This window comes from Carcharhinus amblyrhynchos, chromosome 11 (assembly GCF_965287045.1).
Source record: "Carcharhinus amblyrhynchos chromosome 11, sCarAmb.v2.hapA, whole genome shotgun sequence".
NCBI classification, from domain to species: Eukaryota; Metazoa; Chordata; class Chondrichthyes; order Carcharhiniformes; family Carcharhinidae; genus Carcharhinus; species Carcharhinus amblyrhynchos.
Window position 1 is genome coordinate 18,204,513 of NC_137334.1, and position 19,185 is coordinate 18,223,697.

The following is a 19,185-nucleotide window of genomic DNA, read 5'->3' on the forward strand; positions in this document are numbered from 1 at the left end:
GGTTTAATAAGCCGGGGCGGGGGGGTGGAGTCTGGTCTCGCAACTTTAAAATGTTACTGGCTCAGGCCATGACGTTTTTTTTATTTGTCCGCCTGCAGGGTTTGGCTCCTTCGTGGACAAGACGGTGCTGCCTTTCGTCAACACCCACCCGGAGAAGATGAAAAATCCCTGCCCCAACAAAATCGAGGCCTGCCAGCCTCCCTTTGACTTCCGCCACGTCCTCAGGCTGACGGACGACGCGGAGGTGTTCAAGAGAGAAGTCGGCAAGCAATCCATTTCCGGAAACTTGGATCCTCCAGAGGCGGGGCTGGATGCCATGATGCAGGCCGCAGTGTGCGAGGTGAGGCCTTCTTTTATTGACAAGGTACACAGAGGACAGTGGTCGGAAAGGCCCCTTTTATAAAGGGCCTCCACGACCAGGTCTGGAACATTTGATCCCAGGGATTATTAGGCGAGATCCAAATCCAGCGCTCAGTTGTGGAAAATGCGTGTTTAATCTACCACACTCCCTCGTGGGCAGAGCTTTCTATACAACCTCTGGGGTGCTGTGATAACCCCCAGGGGAATCACTGATTGAACTCCCTGTAGGAAACATTGAATATGAGCTCCCTGAAGATTGGTGATTAACTCACTAGGTGGAGCTCGTGTACCGAGGCTTATATAAAGCAGGCCCATGAGTGGGTCCATTATTCCAGTTGGGACCGGTTCACCACAAGCTTGTGGTTTTGCTTCATTTTGTTTTGTGAAGTAAAGCACTGTTCCTTTACAGCTGACTTTTTTTATTCATTCGTGGGACATGGGCGTCATTGGCTGGGCCAGCATTTATTGCCTGTCCCTAGTTGAGAGTCAACCACATTGCTATGTTTCTGGAGTCGCATGTAGGCCAGACCGGATAAGCATGGCAGATTTCCTTCCGTAAAGGACAGTAGTGAACCAGATGGCTTTTTCCAACAATCAACAATGATTTCTCTAATAACTTCAATCAGGCCATTGAGGTTGGCCTATTGGTGTATGAACCCCTTGATTAGGGAGTCAATTGATGAGTCAGTCAGAGAATCTTTTCCTTGTAGTTAGCCAGGCGTGTCAGTTCCTCTGGCATTCCCTAAGGTAGACTGCTGACTGATAGCACTTGATGCACTGCTGTTGGAATTGTAAATGAAGGAATTTGGGCGAAGGGACTTCTTCCTCTGAAGAATTATTAGTTTCATCGTCATCAGCAGATTCTTAATTCCAGATATTTTTTATTGAATTCAAATTCCACCACCTGCCGTGTCGGGATTCGAACCCAGGTCCCCAGAACATTAGCTGAGTTTCTGGATTAATAGTCTAGCCATAATACCCCTAGGCCATCGCCTGCCCTTAAGCCTCCTGGAGTTAATCTAGGTGCCCCATTGGGAAACAGGGAAGGGAGGTGGGGGCGAGGCAGACCTGTCAATGGGAGGGTTTTCACCAGTAGATGCACGGGCTGAATGAACATCCCGTAACGCTTAAATCTCCACCCGAAATATCGATTCTGGAAATGGTTTGCAGATAATTTAATGGGAATTTAAAAAGGTTGTGGACGAAGGCTCTGCATATTTGCCGTGTGTCTGCCTAATACTCGCGGTGTTGTTCCTTACAGAAGGAGATAGGATGGCGTAACGTCACACGACTACTTGTGTACACCAGCGATGATGGTTTCCATTTTGCTGGCGATGGGAAACTCGGAGCGATCCTCACCCCGAACGATGGCCAATGCCATCTTGATAATAACGGCTTTTATGCAGACAGCACTAAGTATGTGAGTATAACCTTCCTATTACGATCCTGGCAGACTATGGACAGAATGGTGTCTTCACCCTGCCTCCCCCTGCCTCGTTGGGTCTATTTCCACTGTTGTTACTTTGTTAGCCCCTGTCCTGTGGCAGTATTTATTCAGTGTCACAAGCAGGCTGACATTAACACTGCAATGAGGTTACTGTGTGAAAATCCCCCAGTCCGGCACCTGTCCGAGTACACTGAGGGAGAATTTAGCACGGCCAATCCAACGAAACCACACATCTTTGCAGTGTGGGAGGAAACTGGAGCATCCAGAAGAAACCCACGCGGAGAACGTGCAGACTCCACTCGGAAAGTGACCCAAGGCTGGCAATTGAACCTGGCTCCCTGACGCTGTGAGGCAGCAGTGCCAACCACTGTGCCACCGTGCCACTTGTGGCGTTGTTACAGTTTTGTGGAAATTTGGATTCTAACCTCTGATGAAGCAACGCATTCCCAAGAAGGGTTAAAACTCTGAAAAATTCCCTGGATCTAAAGATTTGGGAGAAAGCATCAGTGTATTTAACCTAATGTGAGATTTTACATAATTTTGACAAGTATTTGCTTTTCACAAATGATATTCCTGAGCTCTAAGTGGGATTAGAACCAGATTCATCTAACCTGCACATCTTTGGACACTAAGGGGCAATTTAGCATGGCCAATCCACCTAACCTACACATCTTTAGACACTAAGGGGCAACTTAGCATGGTCAATCCATCTAACTGCACATCTTTGGGCACGAAAGGGGCAATTTAGCATGGCCAATCTACCTAATTTACACATCTTTAGACACTAAGGGGCAAATTAGCAAGGCCAATCTACCTAAACTACACATCTTTCAACACTAAGGGGCAATTTAGCATGGCCAATCCACACAACCTGCACATCTTTGGATACTAAAAGGCAATTTGGCATGGCTAATCCCTCTAATCTGTGCATCTTTGGACACTAAGGGGCAATTTAGCATGGCCAATCGAACTAACCTGCACATCATTGGACTGTGGGAGGAAACCGGAGCACCCGGAGGAAACCCATGCAGACATGGCGAGAACGTGCAAACTCCAGACAGTGTCCCAAGCCGGGAATTGAACCTGTGTCCCTGGCGCCAGGAGGCAGCAGTGCCGACCACGGTGTCACCAGGCCGCCTGGGGAGAGAATGGGGAAATAGGGAGCAAGATTCAAACATCCACTTGCTGTACAGCTGGCGCACAGTGGCAGCAGTGTGTACTGTGGCAGCAACTTGAACCCTTTGATAGTTCCTTCCAAACCTGCACCAAGAAGGACAAGGGCAGCAGATACCCGGGAACACCCCCACTTAACAATTTCCCCTCCGAGCCACTCGACCTAACGATCGGCAAAGCCAGGTTCGTATCTGCATGATGAGTTCACAACCATTCCAGCGTCTCTCTTGTGTAGCATTGCAGAGTTTTGTGATTCCAGATCAGTAATGACTCAGTGTTACTCGGGTGAAGATTGGAGTAATTACTGTTCATGTGTCCGGCTGTGATGGAACATTGTGACTTCTTTCTGTTGTCTCTTTGCCAGGACTATCCCTCGGTTGCCGAACTGGCTTTGAAGCTAGCCGAAAATAACATTCAACCCATCTTTGCGGTCACGAGCAAAATAATGCCAGTGTACCAGGTAATCACTCACGGTTCATGTCACAGTGCTGACCAACTATTCCTGAAGCAAGGCCAACGTGCCACACGACCAGCCAAAGAATGTGCAGAGAGACTATCTCGCTCTGCACAAAATGATGTGTTTGCGCAGGAGTGGGACAACATGACAAACAAAAATTCATAAAACAGCGGTGACGTTTCCAGTCCGGGTGGCCCCTTTGTCAGAGGCAGAGAAATATTTATACTGCAGGGGGTGGGAATGAAAGAGCAGTCATAGCCACAGAAACCAGGGGAGAGGCTGCTAATGGCAGCCCATAGAGAGAATAGAAGGGGTGAATGGCCAAACAGCAGAGAAGCTGAAATTAGAGGGTAAACTGTGACAGATGGAGATGTGGGGGAAGGGGTGGGGTGGGTGGGTGAGGGGTAAAATTGAGAAAGAGGGGAAAAGGGGGAGAAAAGGTAAGGAAATGGAGGATAAAATAGGGGAAAGAGTTGTGGGGGGGGGGGGCTTTTATCCAGTGTGCCAGGCAGGTAATCAAAGAATGAGCCAGTGCACCCACATATAGAAACTACCTCGCTCCGTGCAAAATGATGTCTCCTGGCAGGAGTGGGACAACATGGCGAGCAAACATTGGTAAAGCAGTGACTCCCTGTGAACCGCTGAGAGAATTCGACCCCCGGGTGGGTTATTTGCAGAATTGTGGCGTGGCCATCTGGCACGATCACTTCTTAGTCTTGCCCCGCTTTCTCTTCCCAACTGAGGGGCTGAATTTTGGCTCGAATTTTAGAAAAAGTGCCCCAAGCATCCGGATTTTCGGGTTGGAGGTGGTGGCCGGGTAAGGGGGGGGGGGGTGTTGGTGCCATCTGTAGCTGGGCACAGTGTCGGGGGTAGCCAGAGGGCACAGGTGAAAGGCGGGCTGGTTAATCTGTTATGTCCCACAGGGGTATCTGACCTCTCCTGCAGGGGTATAGTGTCATGGAGCAACACAGCACGGAAACAGGCCCTTCGGCCCAACCAGTCCATACTGACCATGGTGCCCTCCCTGCTAGTCCCAATTGCCCACACTTGGCCCATATCCCTCTGACCCTTCCCCACCCATGTACTTACCCGAATACTTTTTAAATGTTGCTATTGAACCTACCTCAGCCACTTTCTCTGGCAGCTCATTCCATACACGCACCACCCTCTGTGTGAAGAAGTTGCCCCCTCAGATCCCTTTTAAATCTTTCCCCTCTCACCTTTAACCTATGCCCTCCAGTTTTCAGTCCCCCTTCCCCGGGGAACAGACTATGTGCGTTCAAGCCTTTCTGTGCCCCTCATGTTTTTACGCACCCCAATAAGATCCCCCCTCATCCTCCGACATTCCAAGGAATCAGCAAAAACAGGAAGGCAGATTACCACTTGAATGTCTGTGAGTTGGGAGAGGGGAGTGCGCAGCGGGATCTGGGTGCACCAGTCACTGAGGGTAAGCACGCAGGTGCAGCAGGCGGTAAAGAAGGCAAATGTTAGCCTTCATAGCGAGAGGTTTCGAGTATGGGAGTAGGGATGTGTTGCTGCAATTATGCAGGGCCTTGGTGAGTAGGGTAGTGGGTGCAGTTTTGGTCTCCTTTTCTGAAGAAGGATGTTCTTGCTCTCGAGGGAGTGCAGTGAAGGTTTACCAGGCTGATTCTGGGGATGGTGGAACTGATGAAGATCACTCTGGAGTGAAGGCAGCTGCATTTCTCGATGTGTCACTGCCTATGTGAACTGCGGGGGCTGTGGATCACATCCCGCCCCTGCCCCCCCCAACAACCCCTGACAGAAATGGTGGGTACAATAAGACGTCTCACAACACCAGATTAAAGTCCAGCAGGTTTATTTGGTAGCAAAAGCCACTTGCTTTCAGAGCGCTGCTCCTTCGTCAGGTAAGTGGGATTTCTGTTCACAAACAGGGCGTATAAAGACACAAACTCAATTTACAAAATAATGGTTGGAATGTGAGTCTTTACAGGTAATCAAGTCTTAAAGGTACAGACAATGTGAGTGGAGAGAGCATTAAGCACAGGTTAAAGAGATATGTATTGTCTCCGGGACAGTTAGTGAGATTTTGCAAACCCAGGTAAGTCATGGGGGGTTACAGATAGTGTGACATGAACCCAAGATCCCGGTTGAGGCCGTCCTCATGTGTGCAGAACTTGGCTATCAGTCTCTGCTCAGCAACTCTGTGTTGTGAAGGCCGCCTTGGAGAATGCTTACCTGAAGACCAGAGACCGAATGCCCGTGACCACTGAAGTGTTCACCAACACGAAGGGAACAGTCTCGCCTGGTGATTGTCGAGCAGTGTTCATTCATCCGTTGTCGTAGCGTCTGCATGGCCTCCCCCAATGTACCATGCCTTGGGACATCCTTTCCTGCAGTGTATCAGGTAGACAACGTTGGCCGAGTTGCAAGAGTATTTACCATGTACCTGGTGGATGGTGTTCTCACGTGAGATGATGGCATCCGTGCCAATGATTCCGGGGAAGTACTGGACGATGAAGGGTACTCTGTCCACTGTGTCCCGTGTTTGTTTTCTGAGGTGGTCAGTGCGGTTTTTCACTGTGGCACGTCGGAACTGTCGATCTATGAGTTGAGCGCCATATCCTGTTCTGATGAGGGCATCTTTCAGCGTCTCGAGGTGTCTGCACGACCCTCCTCATCTGAGCAGATCCTGTGTATATGGAGGGCTTGTCCATAGGGGATGGCTTCTTTAACATGTTTAGGATGGAAGCTGGAGAAGTGGAGCATCATGAGAATATCCGTGGGCTTACAGTACAGTGAGGTGCCGAGATGACCGTCCTTACATAAGAACATAAGAAATAGGAGCAGGAGTAGGCCATCTAGCCCTTCGAGCCTGTCCCACCATTCAATAAGATCATGGCTGATGTGCAGTGGATCAGTTCCACTTTCCCGCTTTCTCCCCATAACCCTTAATTCCCTCGTCCTTAATGGAGATGCATGTGTCCAAGAACGCAACCGATTCTGGAGAGTAATCCATGGTGAGTCTGATGGTGGGATGGAACTCGTTGATGTCATCATATAGTTGTTTCAGTGATTGTTCACCATGAGTCCAAAGGAAGAAAATGTCATTGATGTATCGAGTGTATACCATCGATTGAAGTTCCTGTGCAGTGAATGACTGTGCATGACGACCATCGATTGAAGTTCCTGTGCGGTGAATGACTGTGCATGAAGACCATCGATTGAAGGTCCTGTGCGGTGAATGACTGTGCATGACGACCATCGATTGAAGTTCCTGTGCGGTGAATGACTGTACATGACGACCATCGATTGAAGTTCCTGTGCGGTGAATGACTGTGCATGAAGACCATCGATTGAAGTTCCTGTGCGGTGAATGACTGAGCATGACTACCATTGATTGAAGTTCCTGTGCGGTGAATGACTGTGCATGACTACCATTGATTGAAGTTCCTGTGCGGTGAATGACTGTACATGACGACCATCGATTGAAGTTCCTGTGTGGTGAATGACTGTGCATGAGTACCATCGATTGAAGTTCCTGTGCGGTGAATGACTGTGCATGACTACCATTGATTGAAGTTCCTGTGCGGTGAATGACTGTACATGACGACCATCGATTGAAGTTCCTGTGCGGTGAATGACTGTGCATGACGACCATCGATTGAAGTTCCTGTGCGGTGAATGACTGTGCATGAGTACCATCGATTGAAGTTCCTGTGCGGTGAATGACTGTGCATGACTACCATTGATTGAAGTTCCTGTGCGGTGAATGACTGTGCATGACTACCATTGATTGAAGTTCCTGTGCGGTGAATGACTGTACATGACGACCATCGATTGAAGTTCCTGTGTGGTGAATGACTGTGCATGAGTACCATCGATTGAAGTTCCTGTGCGGTGAATGACTGTGCATGACTACCATTGATTGAAGTTCCTGTGCGGTGAATGACTGTACATGACGACCATCGATTGAAGTTCCTGTGCGGTGAATGACTGTGCATGACGACCATCGATTGAAGTTCCTGTGCGGTGAATGACTGTGCATGACGACCATCGATTGAAGTTCCTGTGCGGTGAATGACTGTGCATGAGTACCATCGATTGAAGTTCCTGTGCGGTGAATGACTGAGCATGACTACCATTGATTGAAGTTCCTGTGCGGTGAATGACTGTGCATGACGACCATCGATTGAAGTTCCTGTGCGGTGAATGACTGTGCATGACGACCATCGATTGAAGTTCCTGTGCGGTGAATGACTGAGCATGACTACCATTGATTGAAGTTCCTGTGCGGTGAATGACTGTGCATGACTACCATCGATTGAAGTTCCTGTGTGGTGAATGACTGTGCATGAGTACCATCGATTGAAGTTCCTGTGCGGTGAATGACTGTGCATGAGTACCATCGATTGAAGTTCCTGTGCGGTGAATGACTGTGCATGACTACCATCGATTGAAGTTCCTGTGCGGTGAATGACTGTGCATGACTACCATCGATTGAAGTTCCTGTGTGGTGAATGACTGTGCATGAGTACCATCGATTGAAGTTCCTGTGCGGTGAATGACTGTGCATGAGTACCATCGATTGAAGGTCCTGTGCGGTGAATGACTGTGCATGACTACCATCGATTGAAGTTCCTGTGCGGTGAATGACTGTGCATGACTACCATTGATTGAAGTTCCTGTGCGGTGAATGACTGTGCATGACTACCATCGATTGAAGTTCCTGTGCGGTGAATGACTGTACATGACGACCATCGATTGAAGTTCCTGTGCGGTGAATGACTGTGCATGAGTACCATCGATTGAAGTTCCTGTGCGGTGAATGACTGAGCATGACTACCATCGATTGAAAGTCCTATGCAGTGAATGACTATGCACGACTACCATCGATTGAAGTTCCTGTCCTTTGTCGTCCTGTACTTCCTCCGGAGTTTTCAACACATCATTGATGAAGATGAACATCTCACCAAGACCATCCCCACACTCCCACTTCTTGCCTTCAAACAACTGCACAACCTCAAACAGACAATTGTTTGCAGCAAACTACCCAGCCTTCGGGAGAACAGTGACCACGAAACCACACAACCCTGCCACAGCAACCCCTGTAAGACGTACCGGATCATCGACATAGATGATATCATCTCACGTGAGAACACCATCCACCAGGTACACGGTACATACTCTTGCAACTCGGCCAACGTTGTCTACCTGATATGCTGCAGGAAAGGATGTCCCAAGGCATGGTACGCTGGGGAGACCATGCAGACGCTACAACAATGGATGAATGAACACCACACAACAATCACCAGGCGAGACTGTTCTCCTCCTGTTGGGGAACACTTCAGCAGTCACGGGCCTTCAGCCTCTGATCTTTGGGTAAGCGTTCTCCAAGGCGGTCTTCACGACACACAACAGCGCAGAGTCTCGGAGCAGAGACTGATAGCCAAGTTCCGCACACAAGAGGACGGTCTCAACAGGGATCTTGGGTTCATGTCACACTATCTGTAACCCCCCACGACTTGCCTGGGCTTGCAAACTCTCACTAACTGTCCTGTCTGGAGACAATACACTTCTCTTTAACCTGTGCTTAACCCTCTCTCCACTCATATTGTCTGTACCTTTAAGACTTGATCACCTGTAAAGACTCTGATTCCAACCATTATTTTGTAAACTGAGTTTGTGTCTTTATATGCCCTGTTTGTGAACACAACTCCCACTCACCTGATGAAGGAGTGAGGCTCCGAAAGCTAGTGGCGTTTGCTACCAAATAAACCTGTCGGACTTTAACCTGATGTTGTGAGACTTCTTACTGTGTTTACCCCAGTCCAACGCCGGCATCTCCACATCAGAAATGGTGGGTGCCAGGTTCAGGGCTTGGCCTTCTGGATTCCAGGCTGCGATGTTCAAAATCTAAAGTTTAAAATGTATTTATTAGTGTCACAAGTCAGCTTACATCAGCACTGCAATGAAGTTACTGTGAAAATCCCCTCATCGCCACTGTTGAGGTACACTGAGGGAGAACTTAGCATGGCCAATGCACCCTAACCCGCACGTCTTTCAGACTGTGGGAGGAAACTGGAGCACCTGGAGCAGACACGGGGAGAACGTGCAGACTCCACACATACAGTTGCCCATTGGGAATCGAACCCAGATCCCTGGCACAGTGAGCTGCAGTGCTATCCACTGTGCCACGATAGGGCTGTATTGGGACGGGCAAGTTTTTACTCTCGTCAAACACCACCCAAGACATCATGAAGATGGAAGTCCAGGTCCTTGTAAGGCTCCCCCTGCTGACAGTCCCAGTTAAGGCAGCCTTGCTGGGATATCAGGAAGAAAGTAGATTTCCGACACTCCAGCTTCCCACGGGAAGTATCGTTGCTCCTGTCATTGCCAAGATTGTTTTTTTTGCTGCCGTATCTTTGCACAGCTGAAGTAACCGAAACCATCTCTTTCCTTTTCCTTCCAGGAGTTGAGCAAAATGATTCCTAAGTCTGCAGTGGGTGAATTGAAGGAGGATTCCAGTAACGTGGTCCAGTTGATAACAGCTGCCTATAATGTAGGTCACACTCAGTGGGAACTTCAATCCATGTTAGTTTCTGCTCTGAATATACTGCTGACTGGCATGTTAGTACACAAGTACCTCTGTGCTGCACTCTCAATTCAGTATTGCTGCCAAAATTTGATTTGATTTGATTTATTATTGTCACATGTATTGGTTTACAGTGAAAAGTATTGTTTCTTGCGTGCTATACAGACAGACCTCACAACACCAGGATAAAGTCCAACAGGTTTATTTAGATTCACGAGCTTTCGGAGCGCTGCTCCTTCATCAGCTGAGTGCAGGTTAATTCACAAACACGGCATGTATAGACAAAGACACAACTGCAAGATAATCCATCCTTCACACTCCAATCTGTAATTATCTGTGTCTTTGCTTATATATGCCGCGTGAGCTAACCCCAGTCCAACGCTGGCATCTCCACAGCATGGCTATACAGACAAAGCATACCGTTCATAGATAAAGGAGAGAGTGCAGAATATAGTGTTACAGTCATAGCTAGGACGAAGAGAAAGAGATTGAATCAATTATTGTTAGAGAATTTAAAAGAATAAGAATGAATTTTTAGAAGTGCAGAATGAGAGTAAAAGATAGAGTTAGAAGGTCTACTGGGCACAGCTTGCAAGAACCCACCTCACTCTGGAGCCATCTTAAGAAGCACACAGGAGGCGATTCTCCCAAACTTCTGCGTCAGAAATCAGTACAAAGCTGTATAAATTATTCAAATGAAGATTGGCATCTGATTAGCAGACTGAAGTCTCCATATCCGCTCGCCTCTCCCCCACTCTCCACTAATGGAGAGCTGGCAACCTGAGCCCGCTTGAGTGAAGGGGGGACCCCAGGGAGTTGGGGATAGGATGGGTGGGTGCCCCCTGGGCATTGCCTTGCTGGCTTGGCAGTGCCAGCCTGGCCCCCTGGCATTGATGTGGAGATGCTGGCGTTGGACTCGGGTAAACACAGTAAGAATTCTCACAACACCAGGTTAAAGTTCAACCAACTTATTTGATCGTAAACTCACAAGCGTTCGGGGTTTGCCCCTTCATCAGGTGAATGGAGAGTTCTGGCCTCAGACAGAGCATTTGCCCCCTGGCATTGCCCAAGGGGCAAAGCGGCAATGCCTAGGGGGCATCTTAGAACTGCCCATCGGGCTTTGGGCAGTGCCAAAAGGGCAGGGCCAGAAGGGGTGGGCCTAATGGGGTGAGATCTCTGGGGGGGGGGGGATGGGGGGAGATTGGGGGGGGGGCGGGGATGGGGGGGGGCGGGTCCCGTGGTCACTCTGCACTTGGGTTTGGTACAGTAAGAAGTCTCACAACACCAGGTTAAAGTCCAACAGGTTTATTTGGCAGCACTAGCTTTCGGAGTCTCAAGCTCCTTCAGTTGAGTAAGGACCTGTGTTCACAAACAGGACATATAAAGACACAAACTCAATTTACAAGATAATGGTTGGAATGCGAGTCTTTACAGATAATCAAGCCTTAAAGGTACAGACAATGTGAGTGGAGAGGGGGTTAAGCACAGGTTAAAAAGATGTGTATTGTCTCCGGGACAGTTAGTGCGATTTTGCAAACCCAGGCAAGTCATGGGGGTGACAGATCATGTGACATGAACCCAAGATCCCGGTTGAGGCCGTCCTCATGTGTGTGGAACTTGGCTATCAGTCTCTGCTCAGTGACTCTGACTGATAATTGCCAGTCAACTGCCAAGCTTTGTCTCAATTCAAACCAGGCAGGTTAACTCTGAAACAAAAACAGAAAATGCTGGAGAAACTCAGTAGGTCTGTGGAGAGAGAACAGAGCCAATGTTTTGGGCCCTTTGTCAGAGGAGGTTGACCCTGATTGATCAAGGCATTGCCTTGGAGGGTGAACCAGGGAATGACTGTCGGAGATTTAGTTGTCAAAAAAGCCGCAATGTGTCTACCTGTTTGTCTGTCCGCAAAGGACAGGGCCGATGCGTATGTTCCCTTCAAAATTTGGTATGCTTGTGAATTGCTCTGATGCGTGCATGATGGAAAACTTCGACGATGTGTCCTTTTTCGGCATTACACCACTTCTGGGACTGCCCCGGAGACTATTCTCAGTTTAAGTTTCTCCTTTTTCAGAATCTATCCTCCACCGTGATTTTAGCACACAAAAACCTCCCAGACGGAGTCCGTGTCTCCTACACATCACACTGCAGCGACGGAGATACTCACAGTGAAAAGCAAGGAACCTGTTCCAACGTGAAGATTAACACGGAGGTGAGTTCAGACAGAGGGTCTTGTTGGGGGGCACACAGCAGTGCCCCCCACCCCCCCCCCCGCCCCCCCAAATCCCTTGCCTCCACCCTCCCGTACCCCAGCACTCTCAAAATAAAATCTGCTTGAAAACTAGAGCAGATGGGCAACACACGGCGAACCCGGAAGCAATGGTGTGAAGTTGTTTCTGCATATTGAAATGGAGGCTGAGCCACAGTAATTAGGTTCATGTCCTTGCCAGGCTGTGACACGAATAACATTGCTGGTGGGGTGGAGTGGGACGGAGGTTGGGTAAGGGATGGGGGGAGTAGGGATGGCGACAGTGGGATAGTTGGGGCAAGATCTCATTTTGAGATCTCAACCAACACCAATCCCCTGTCACGGCCCACCAGGGCACCAGGATACATCCCCCCCTGCCATCCTTCTAAAGGTTTTTCCAGTTGTTAATGGATTTGGGGGGGGGAAGTGGTTAGCACTGCTGCTTTATGACTGTCAGAGTCTGCATGTTCTCCCCGTGTCTGTGTGGGTTTCCTCCCACAGTCCCAAAGATCTGCAGGCTAGGTTGATTGACCATTCTAAAAATTGCCCCTTAGTGTCAGTTGGGGGGTGGGGGGGACTACCGAGGGTAAATCCCTGGGGATATGGCCTGGGTGGGATTGTTGTCGGTGCAGGCTCGAATGGCCTCCTTCTGCACTGTGGGGATTCTGTGATTGTACGGAACCTGACAGCGGCCGTTGCGGCTTTTTTGTTCCCCTGTTTCCCCTCCCTCCAGATTGGTTTCACAATCACAGTCACCGCAGACAAGTGCCTGTCCACCACAGAGTCCTTTGAGATCAGACCTTTAGGCTTCACGGAGAAGTTGGAGGTTCTGCTGGAGATGAGGTGTGACTGTAAATGTGACGACAAGCCTGAAATGTCCGAACACTGTAACAACAAGGGTCGCGTCAAATGCGGTATATGCAGGTAAAGTAATACAGTCGAAATTCCTTCACACTTTTTTTGTCTCCCTTGATGAACACTTCCTTCAACACTTTTGAAGCTGCGATTTAATATCTAATACTCTTAATAATAATATTTAATAATAATATATTAGAACATAATAAGAACATAAGAAATAGGAGCAGGAGTAGGCCATCTAGCCCTTCGAGCCTGCCCTGCCATTCAATAAGATCATGGCTGATCTGTCGTGGCTCAGTTCCACATTCCCGCCCTCTCCCCATAACCCTTAATCCCCTCTCTTATCAAAAACCCATCAACCCGCGTCTTAAAAATATTTAGCGAGGCAGCCTCCACCACTTCAACGGGCAGAGAATTCCAGAGATTCACCACCCTTTGAGTGAAGAAGTTCCTCCTCAACTCCGTTCTAAACCGCCCCCCCTTTATCTTGAGGCTGTGCCCCCTAGTCCTACTATCCTTTCTGAGCGGGAAGAGTCTCTCCACCTCTATCCTATCCATCCCATTCATCATCTTATACATCTCAATGAGATCTCCCCTCATTCTTCTAAACTCTAACAAGTACAAGCCTAATTTATTCAGCCTCTCCTCATAGCTCAACCCCCTCAACTCCGGCAAATATAATAATATTAATAATTAACAATAATGTATTGATAATATAATAATATTAATAATATTTAATACTCTTAATAATAATATTTATACTCACTCTCCAAGTTTGTTTGCCAATGCTTCCGCGGAGTGCCTTGGAAAAAGTAGTTTATTTATTAGTCACAAGTAGGCTTACACTAACACTGCAATGAAGTTACCATGATAATCGGCGCCTGTTCAGGTACACTGAGGGAGGATTTAGCACGGCCAATGCACCCTAACCAGCACGTCTTTCTGACTGTGGGAGGAAACCGGAGCACCCGGAGGAAACCCACGCAGAAACGGGGAGAACATGCAGACTCCTCACAGACAATGTGTGGAGTATTTTTGCATGTTGCTGCAGTGAAAGGTCAACCTGGTGGTATTATTGCTAGTCTATTAATCTAGAAAGTTAGCTAATATTCTGGGGACCCGGGTTCAAATCCTGCCACGGCAGATAGTAGAATTTGAATTCAGTGAAAAAAATCTGAAATTAAGCATCTACCAATGACCATGAAACCATTGTTGATTGTCAGAAAAACCCATCTGGTTCACTAATCTCCTTTAGGAAAGGAAATCTGCCATCCTCTTTTTCATATTTATTCATGGGACATGGGCGTCGCTGGCTAGGCCAGTATTTATTACCCATCCCTAGTTGCCCCTTGAGAAGGTGGTGGTGAGCTGCCTCCTTGAATCGCTGCAGTCTACGTGCTGTGGGTTGACCCACAGTGTCGTTCGGGAGGGAATTCCAGGATTTTGACCCAGCGACTGCAAAGGAACGGCCGATATATTTCCAGGTCAGGCTGGTGAGTGGCTTGGAGGGGAACTTGCAGGTGGAGGGTGTTCCCATGTGTCTGCTGCCCTTGTCCTTCTAGATGGAAGTGGTTGTGGGTTTGGAAGATGCTGTCTCAGCATCTTTGGTGAGTTGCTGCAGTGCCTCTTGTGGATGGTACACACGGCTGCTACTGAGCGTGGGTGGTGGAGGATGGGATGTTTGTGTTTGGGATGAGTGTTTGTGGATGGGATGCCAATCAAGCAGGCTGCTTTGTTCTGGTGTCAAGGACACCAAGGACCAGGTCTGGCCTACATGTGACTCCAGAGCCACCACAATGTGGTTGACTTTCAACTGCCCTTCAAGGGCAACTGGGAAGGGCAATAAATGCTGGCCAGCCAGCGATGCCCATGTCCCAGGAATGATTAAAACACACATTAACACCAAAATGAAGTTATTGTGAAAATCCCCAAGTCACCACACTTGAGCACAATGAGGGAGAATTTAGCACGGCCAATGCACCCTAACCAGCACGGCTTTCGGACTGTGGGAGGAAACTGGAGGAAACCCACGCAGACACGGGGAGAATGTGCAGACTCCGCACAGACAGTGACCCAAGCTGGGAATCGAATCCAGGTCTCTGGCGCTGTGGGGATGCAGTGCTAACTGTTGTGCCATCGTGGCTCCCCAGGTGCTATATAAATGCAGCTAGTTGTAGTTGTTGACTGTGCCAGCACTGCTCCCCTAGTTTTGTTGCTACTGGAGTTGATGTGAGGAAAAATAAGAACAAAATTTTTTTCTCATTCATTCATGGGACATGGGCATCGCTAGCTGCCCAGCATTTATTGCCCATCCCTAGATGCCCTTGGAGGCCAGTTGAGAGTCAGTCACATTGTTGTGGCTCTGGAGTCACATGTAGGCCAGACCAGATAAGACCCTAAAGGGACATTAGTGACCCAGATGGGTTTTTCCGACTATCGACAATGGTTTCATTGTCATCAGTGGATTCTAAATTCCAGATATTTTTTATTGAATTCAAATTCCACCATCTGCCGCAGCGGGATTCGAACCCGGGTCCCCAGAACATTAACTGAGTTTCTGGATGAATAGTCCAGCAATAATACCACTGGGCCATCGCCTCCCTGTCCCTGTTGTTACTTCCAGTTTTCAGCATCTGCTGATGAGTGACTTCTGAAAGTCTGTAACCATGGTGATGTCAGCAAGGAAGGGTGGCACAGCGGTTAGCACTCCTGCCTCACAGCGCCATGGACACAGGTTCAATTCCCGGCCTTGGGTGACTGTCTGTGTGGAATTTGCATGTTCTCCCCTGTGTCTACATGGATTTCCTCTGGGTGCTCTGGTTTCCTCCCACACTCCAAATATTTGCGGGTTACGTTGATTGGCCATGCTAAATTGTTCCTTAGTACCCAAAGATGTGTAGGTAAAGTGGATTGGCCATGCTAAATTGACCCTTAATGTCCAAAGATGTGCAGGTTAAGTGGATTGGCCATGCTAAATTGACCGTAGTGTCAGGGGATTAGCAGGATAAAGGGTGGGGTTATGGGAATTGGGCCTAGATGGGATGGCAGTCGGAGCAAACTCGCTGGGCCAAATGGCCTCCTCCTGCACTGTAGGGATTCTGTGACGTGAGGAACGGATGTGTGGGGAGGGCACGGGGGGAAGAGGGGAGGGGAGGGGAGTGTGGTCATCATTACTCTTTGCCCTTTACGTACTGTGTCAATAACCTTTCTCATTGGAGGGGTTGATCCCAATTTCTTCCCTCTTTTCCAGCTGTGTTGAAAATCGAATTGGCAAGTTCTGCGAGTGTGACCCCGGGAAGCACTCCACCAAAGATCTGGATGCCGCTTGCCGGAAGGACAACTCATCAGCTATCTGCAGTAACCAGGGAGACTGCATCTGTGGTGTATGCATTTGCCACACTAACCCCACTAAAAAAATCTACGGCAGGTACTGTGAGTGCGATGACCAGAGCTGTGAGCGGAACCTGGGTAAATTGTGTGCTGGTGAGTATTATCTTATCAGAAGTATATATATTTTTAAAGCTTCTCTGGCAATCAATGCTTGTTTTTATTATTCACTACAACCTCTCCCCACACGGGACCTCAGCATTACAATCCAAACTTAACTGGTGATGGAAACATCACGTGTAAATTGCCTCTTAGAGTCCAAAGATGTGTAGGTTAGGTGGATTGGCCGTGCTAAATTGCTGCTTAGTGTCAAAAGATGCACAGGTTAGATGGATTGGTCATGCAAAATTGCTCTTTAGTTTCCAAAGATGTACTGGTTTGGTGGATTGGCCATGCTAAATTGCCTCTTAGTATCCAAAGATGTGCAGTTTAGGTGGATTGGCCATACTAAATTGTCCATTAGTGACCAAAGATGCGCAGGTTAGGTGGATTAGCCATGCTAAATTGTCCCTTGGTGTCCAGAGATGTAAAGATTAGGTGGATTGGCCATGTTAAATTGCCCCTTAGTGTCCAAAGATGTGCAGGTTAGGGGGATTAGTGGGATAAATGGTGTAGGGCTAAGGGGATAGGGCAGGGGCTGGGAAGCTCTTTTGGAGGGTTGGTGCAGGCTCAATGGGCTGAATGGCTTCCTGCTGCACTGTAGGGAATTTATGATGCCATGATATTTCATTGCAACAGCAACCAAGATGCCCAACACTCTCTTCTGAGGTTGCCGAAGCGGGAGATGTGGACGCCTTGCCCGTGCAGAGTAGGGTGCAAAGAGCACAAACCGGTGACCCACACGGAGCTTTGCGTTCCCGTTTAATTTGTTGACGCGTCCGTTTTGCTCCAAATCCCTGCTGTTCGGACCATGTGGTTTTGAACGTCTGTGGCACACTCGTTCCGGTCAACACAGTGGTGAAGGAGCCATATCAACATTTTCCACTGACTGTTCTCTCTCCCTCTCTGTTGCGTTACCCTTCAGGCAATGGGAAATGCGATTGTGGAATATGCAAATGTAATAAAGGTTACAGCGGGACAGCCTGCGAGTGTCCCGACGCCATCGGACAGTGCGTGGAGCCAGGCATGAATAGCACCTGCAGTGGCAGAGGAACATGCGTATGCAACGAGTGTAAATGTAATCCAGGGTACCAACTTCCCTTCTGCAAGGAGTGCCCAGGCTGTCCATCCCCGTGCCCCGTCTACGTGTAAGTACCCCTCTGAAAAGAGTCCACAGCAGCGGAGATCCTCAGAACCCAGGTTGGTCAGAACTCACCTTCCTTGAGCAAGGAGCCTCCATTTCTTTAGGTTCCACCACCTCAGTGACCTCGCCGCTGAGACCTGATACTGGGTAGCTACAACATTTCTTTAAATTCATGCGTGGGACACGGGCGTCGCTGGCTGGGCCAGCATTTATTGCCCATCCCTACTTGCCCTTGGAGGGCAGTTGAGAGTCAACCACATTGCTGTGGCTCTGGAATCACATGTAGGCCAGACCGGGTAAGGACGGCAGATTTCCTTCCCTGAAGGGACATTAGTGGGTTTTTCCGACAATGGTTCCATGGTCATCCGTAGATTCTTAATTCCAGATTAATTTTTTTATTGAATTCAGATTTCACCGTCTGCCATGGCGGGATTCGAACCCGGGTCCCCAGAACATTAGCTGGGCTTCTGGATTAAAAGCCTAGCAATAATAACACTCGGGCATCGCCTCCCCTAAATGCTGTCATTGTATCGCAGGTTTGAAAGTGTGGGCAGAGATTTCCCAGAGTGGCGCAGTGGGTGGAAAGGGGGCATGGAGGCTGCCAATCCCGAGGGATTTCTCCACCAGTTAAAGGGATGTGACCCATCATGTGACGCTGGTGGGATTCAGCCCAGCCCAACAGCAACTTGGTTTTAAAAGATTCCCAACACATATACCTCACGCAACACCCCCATCCCTCCCCCTCATGCAACACCCTCCCAAGCACTGTCCCATGGAACTACCTGGGTACTGGTACTGGGTACAGCAATCCCACCCAGGTTGCACAGTGGTGGTATGGTGGCACAGTGGTTAGCACAGCTGCCTCACAGTGACAGGGACCTAGGCTCAATTCCTGGCCTTGAGTCACTGTCTGTGCGGAGTTTGCACATTCTCCCTGTGTCTGGGTGGGTTTCCTCTGGAGGCTCCGGTTTCCTCCCACAGTCCAAAGATGTGCAGGTTAGGTGCATTGACCATGCTAAATTGCCCCTAGGTGTCAGAGGGATCTACCCTGCTAATCCCTCTGACACTAAGGTCAATTTAGCATGGGAGAGTGTGCCAAGTTGAATGGATGTTGTAACCTGGTGGGGTGGTTTGGAAGCCCGATATTTTGGTGTGAAATATGATTTGGGACCTCTGCTGCTTTTTCCATTCCCGCCCGGTGAAAGTCCGGATTGGAAAATCCTCCCCCTTAACCTTTCAGCTGGCCTTTTTGATTTGATTTGATTTATTATTGTCACTGGGAGACAGTGAAAAGTATTGTTTCTTGCATGCTATACAGACAAAGCATACCGTTCATAGAGAAGGAAAGGAGAAGGTGCAGAATGTAGTGTTACAGTCATTGCTAGGGTGCAGAGAAAGATCAACTTAATGCGAGGTAGGTCCATTCAAAAGTCTGACAGCAGCA

At 48.7% G+C, this 19,185-nt stretch overlaps 1 protein-coding gene across 1 annotated transcript in view; it reads left to right on the plus strand.

The window, feature by feature from the left end:
* LOC145349944 (integrin beta-2-like) overlaps positions 1 to 19,185 on the plus strand; it is a 76,259-nt gene that overhangs the window by 47,516 nt on the left and 9,558 nt on the right. Inside the window, exons 6-13 of the mRNA XM_080198647.1 lie at positions 99 to 340; positions 1,622 to 1,780; positions 3,345 to 3,440; positions 9,889 to 9,978; positions 12,080 to 12,217; positions 12,987 to 13,177; positions 16,362 to 16,594; positions 17,523 to 17,745. Of these exons, the coding sequence (XP_080054773.1) occupies positions 99 to 340; positions 1,622 to 1,780; positions 3,345 to 3,440; positions 9,889 to 9,978; positions 12,080 to 12,217; positions 12,987 to 13,177; positions 16,362 to 16,594; positions 17,523 to 17,745 (1,372 nt within the window). The remainder of the gene's footprint in view (positions 1 to 98; positions 341 to 1,621; positions 1,781 to 3,344; positions 3,441 to 9,888; positions 9,979 to 12,079; positions 12,218 to 12,986; positions 13,178 to 16,361; positions 16,595 to 17,522; positions 17,746 to 19,185) is intronic.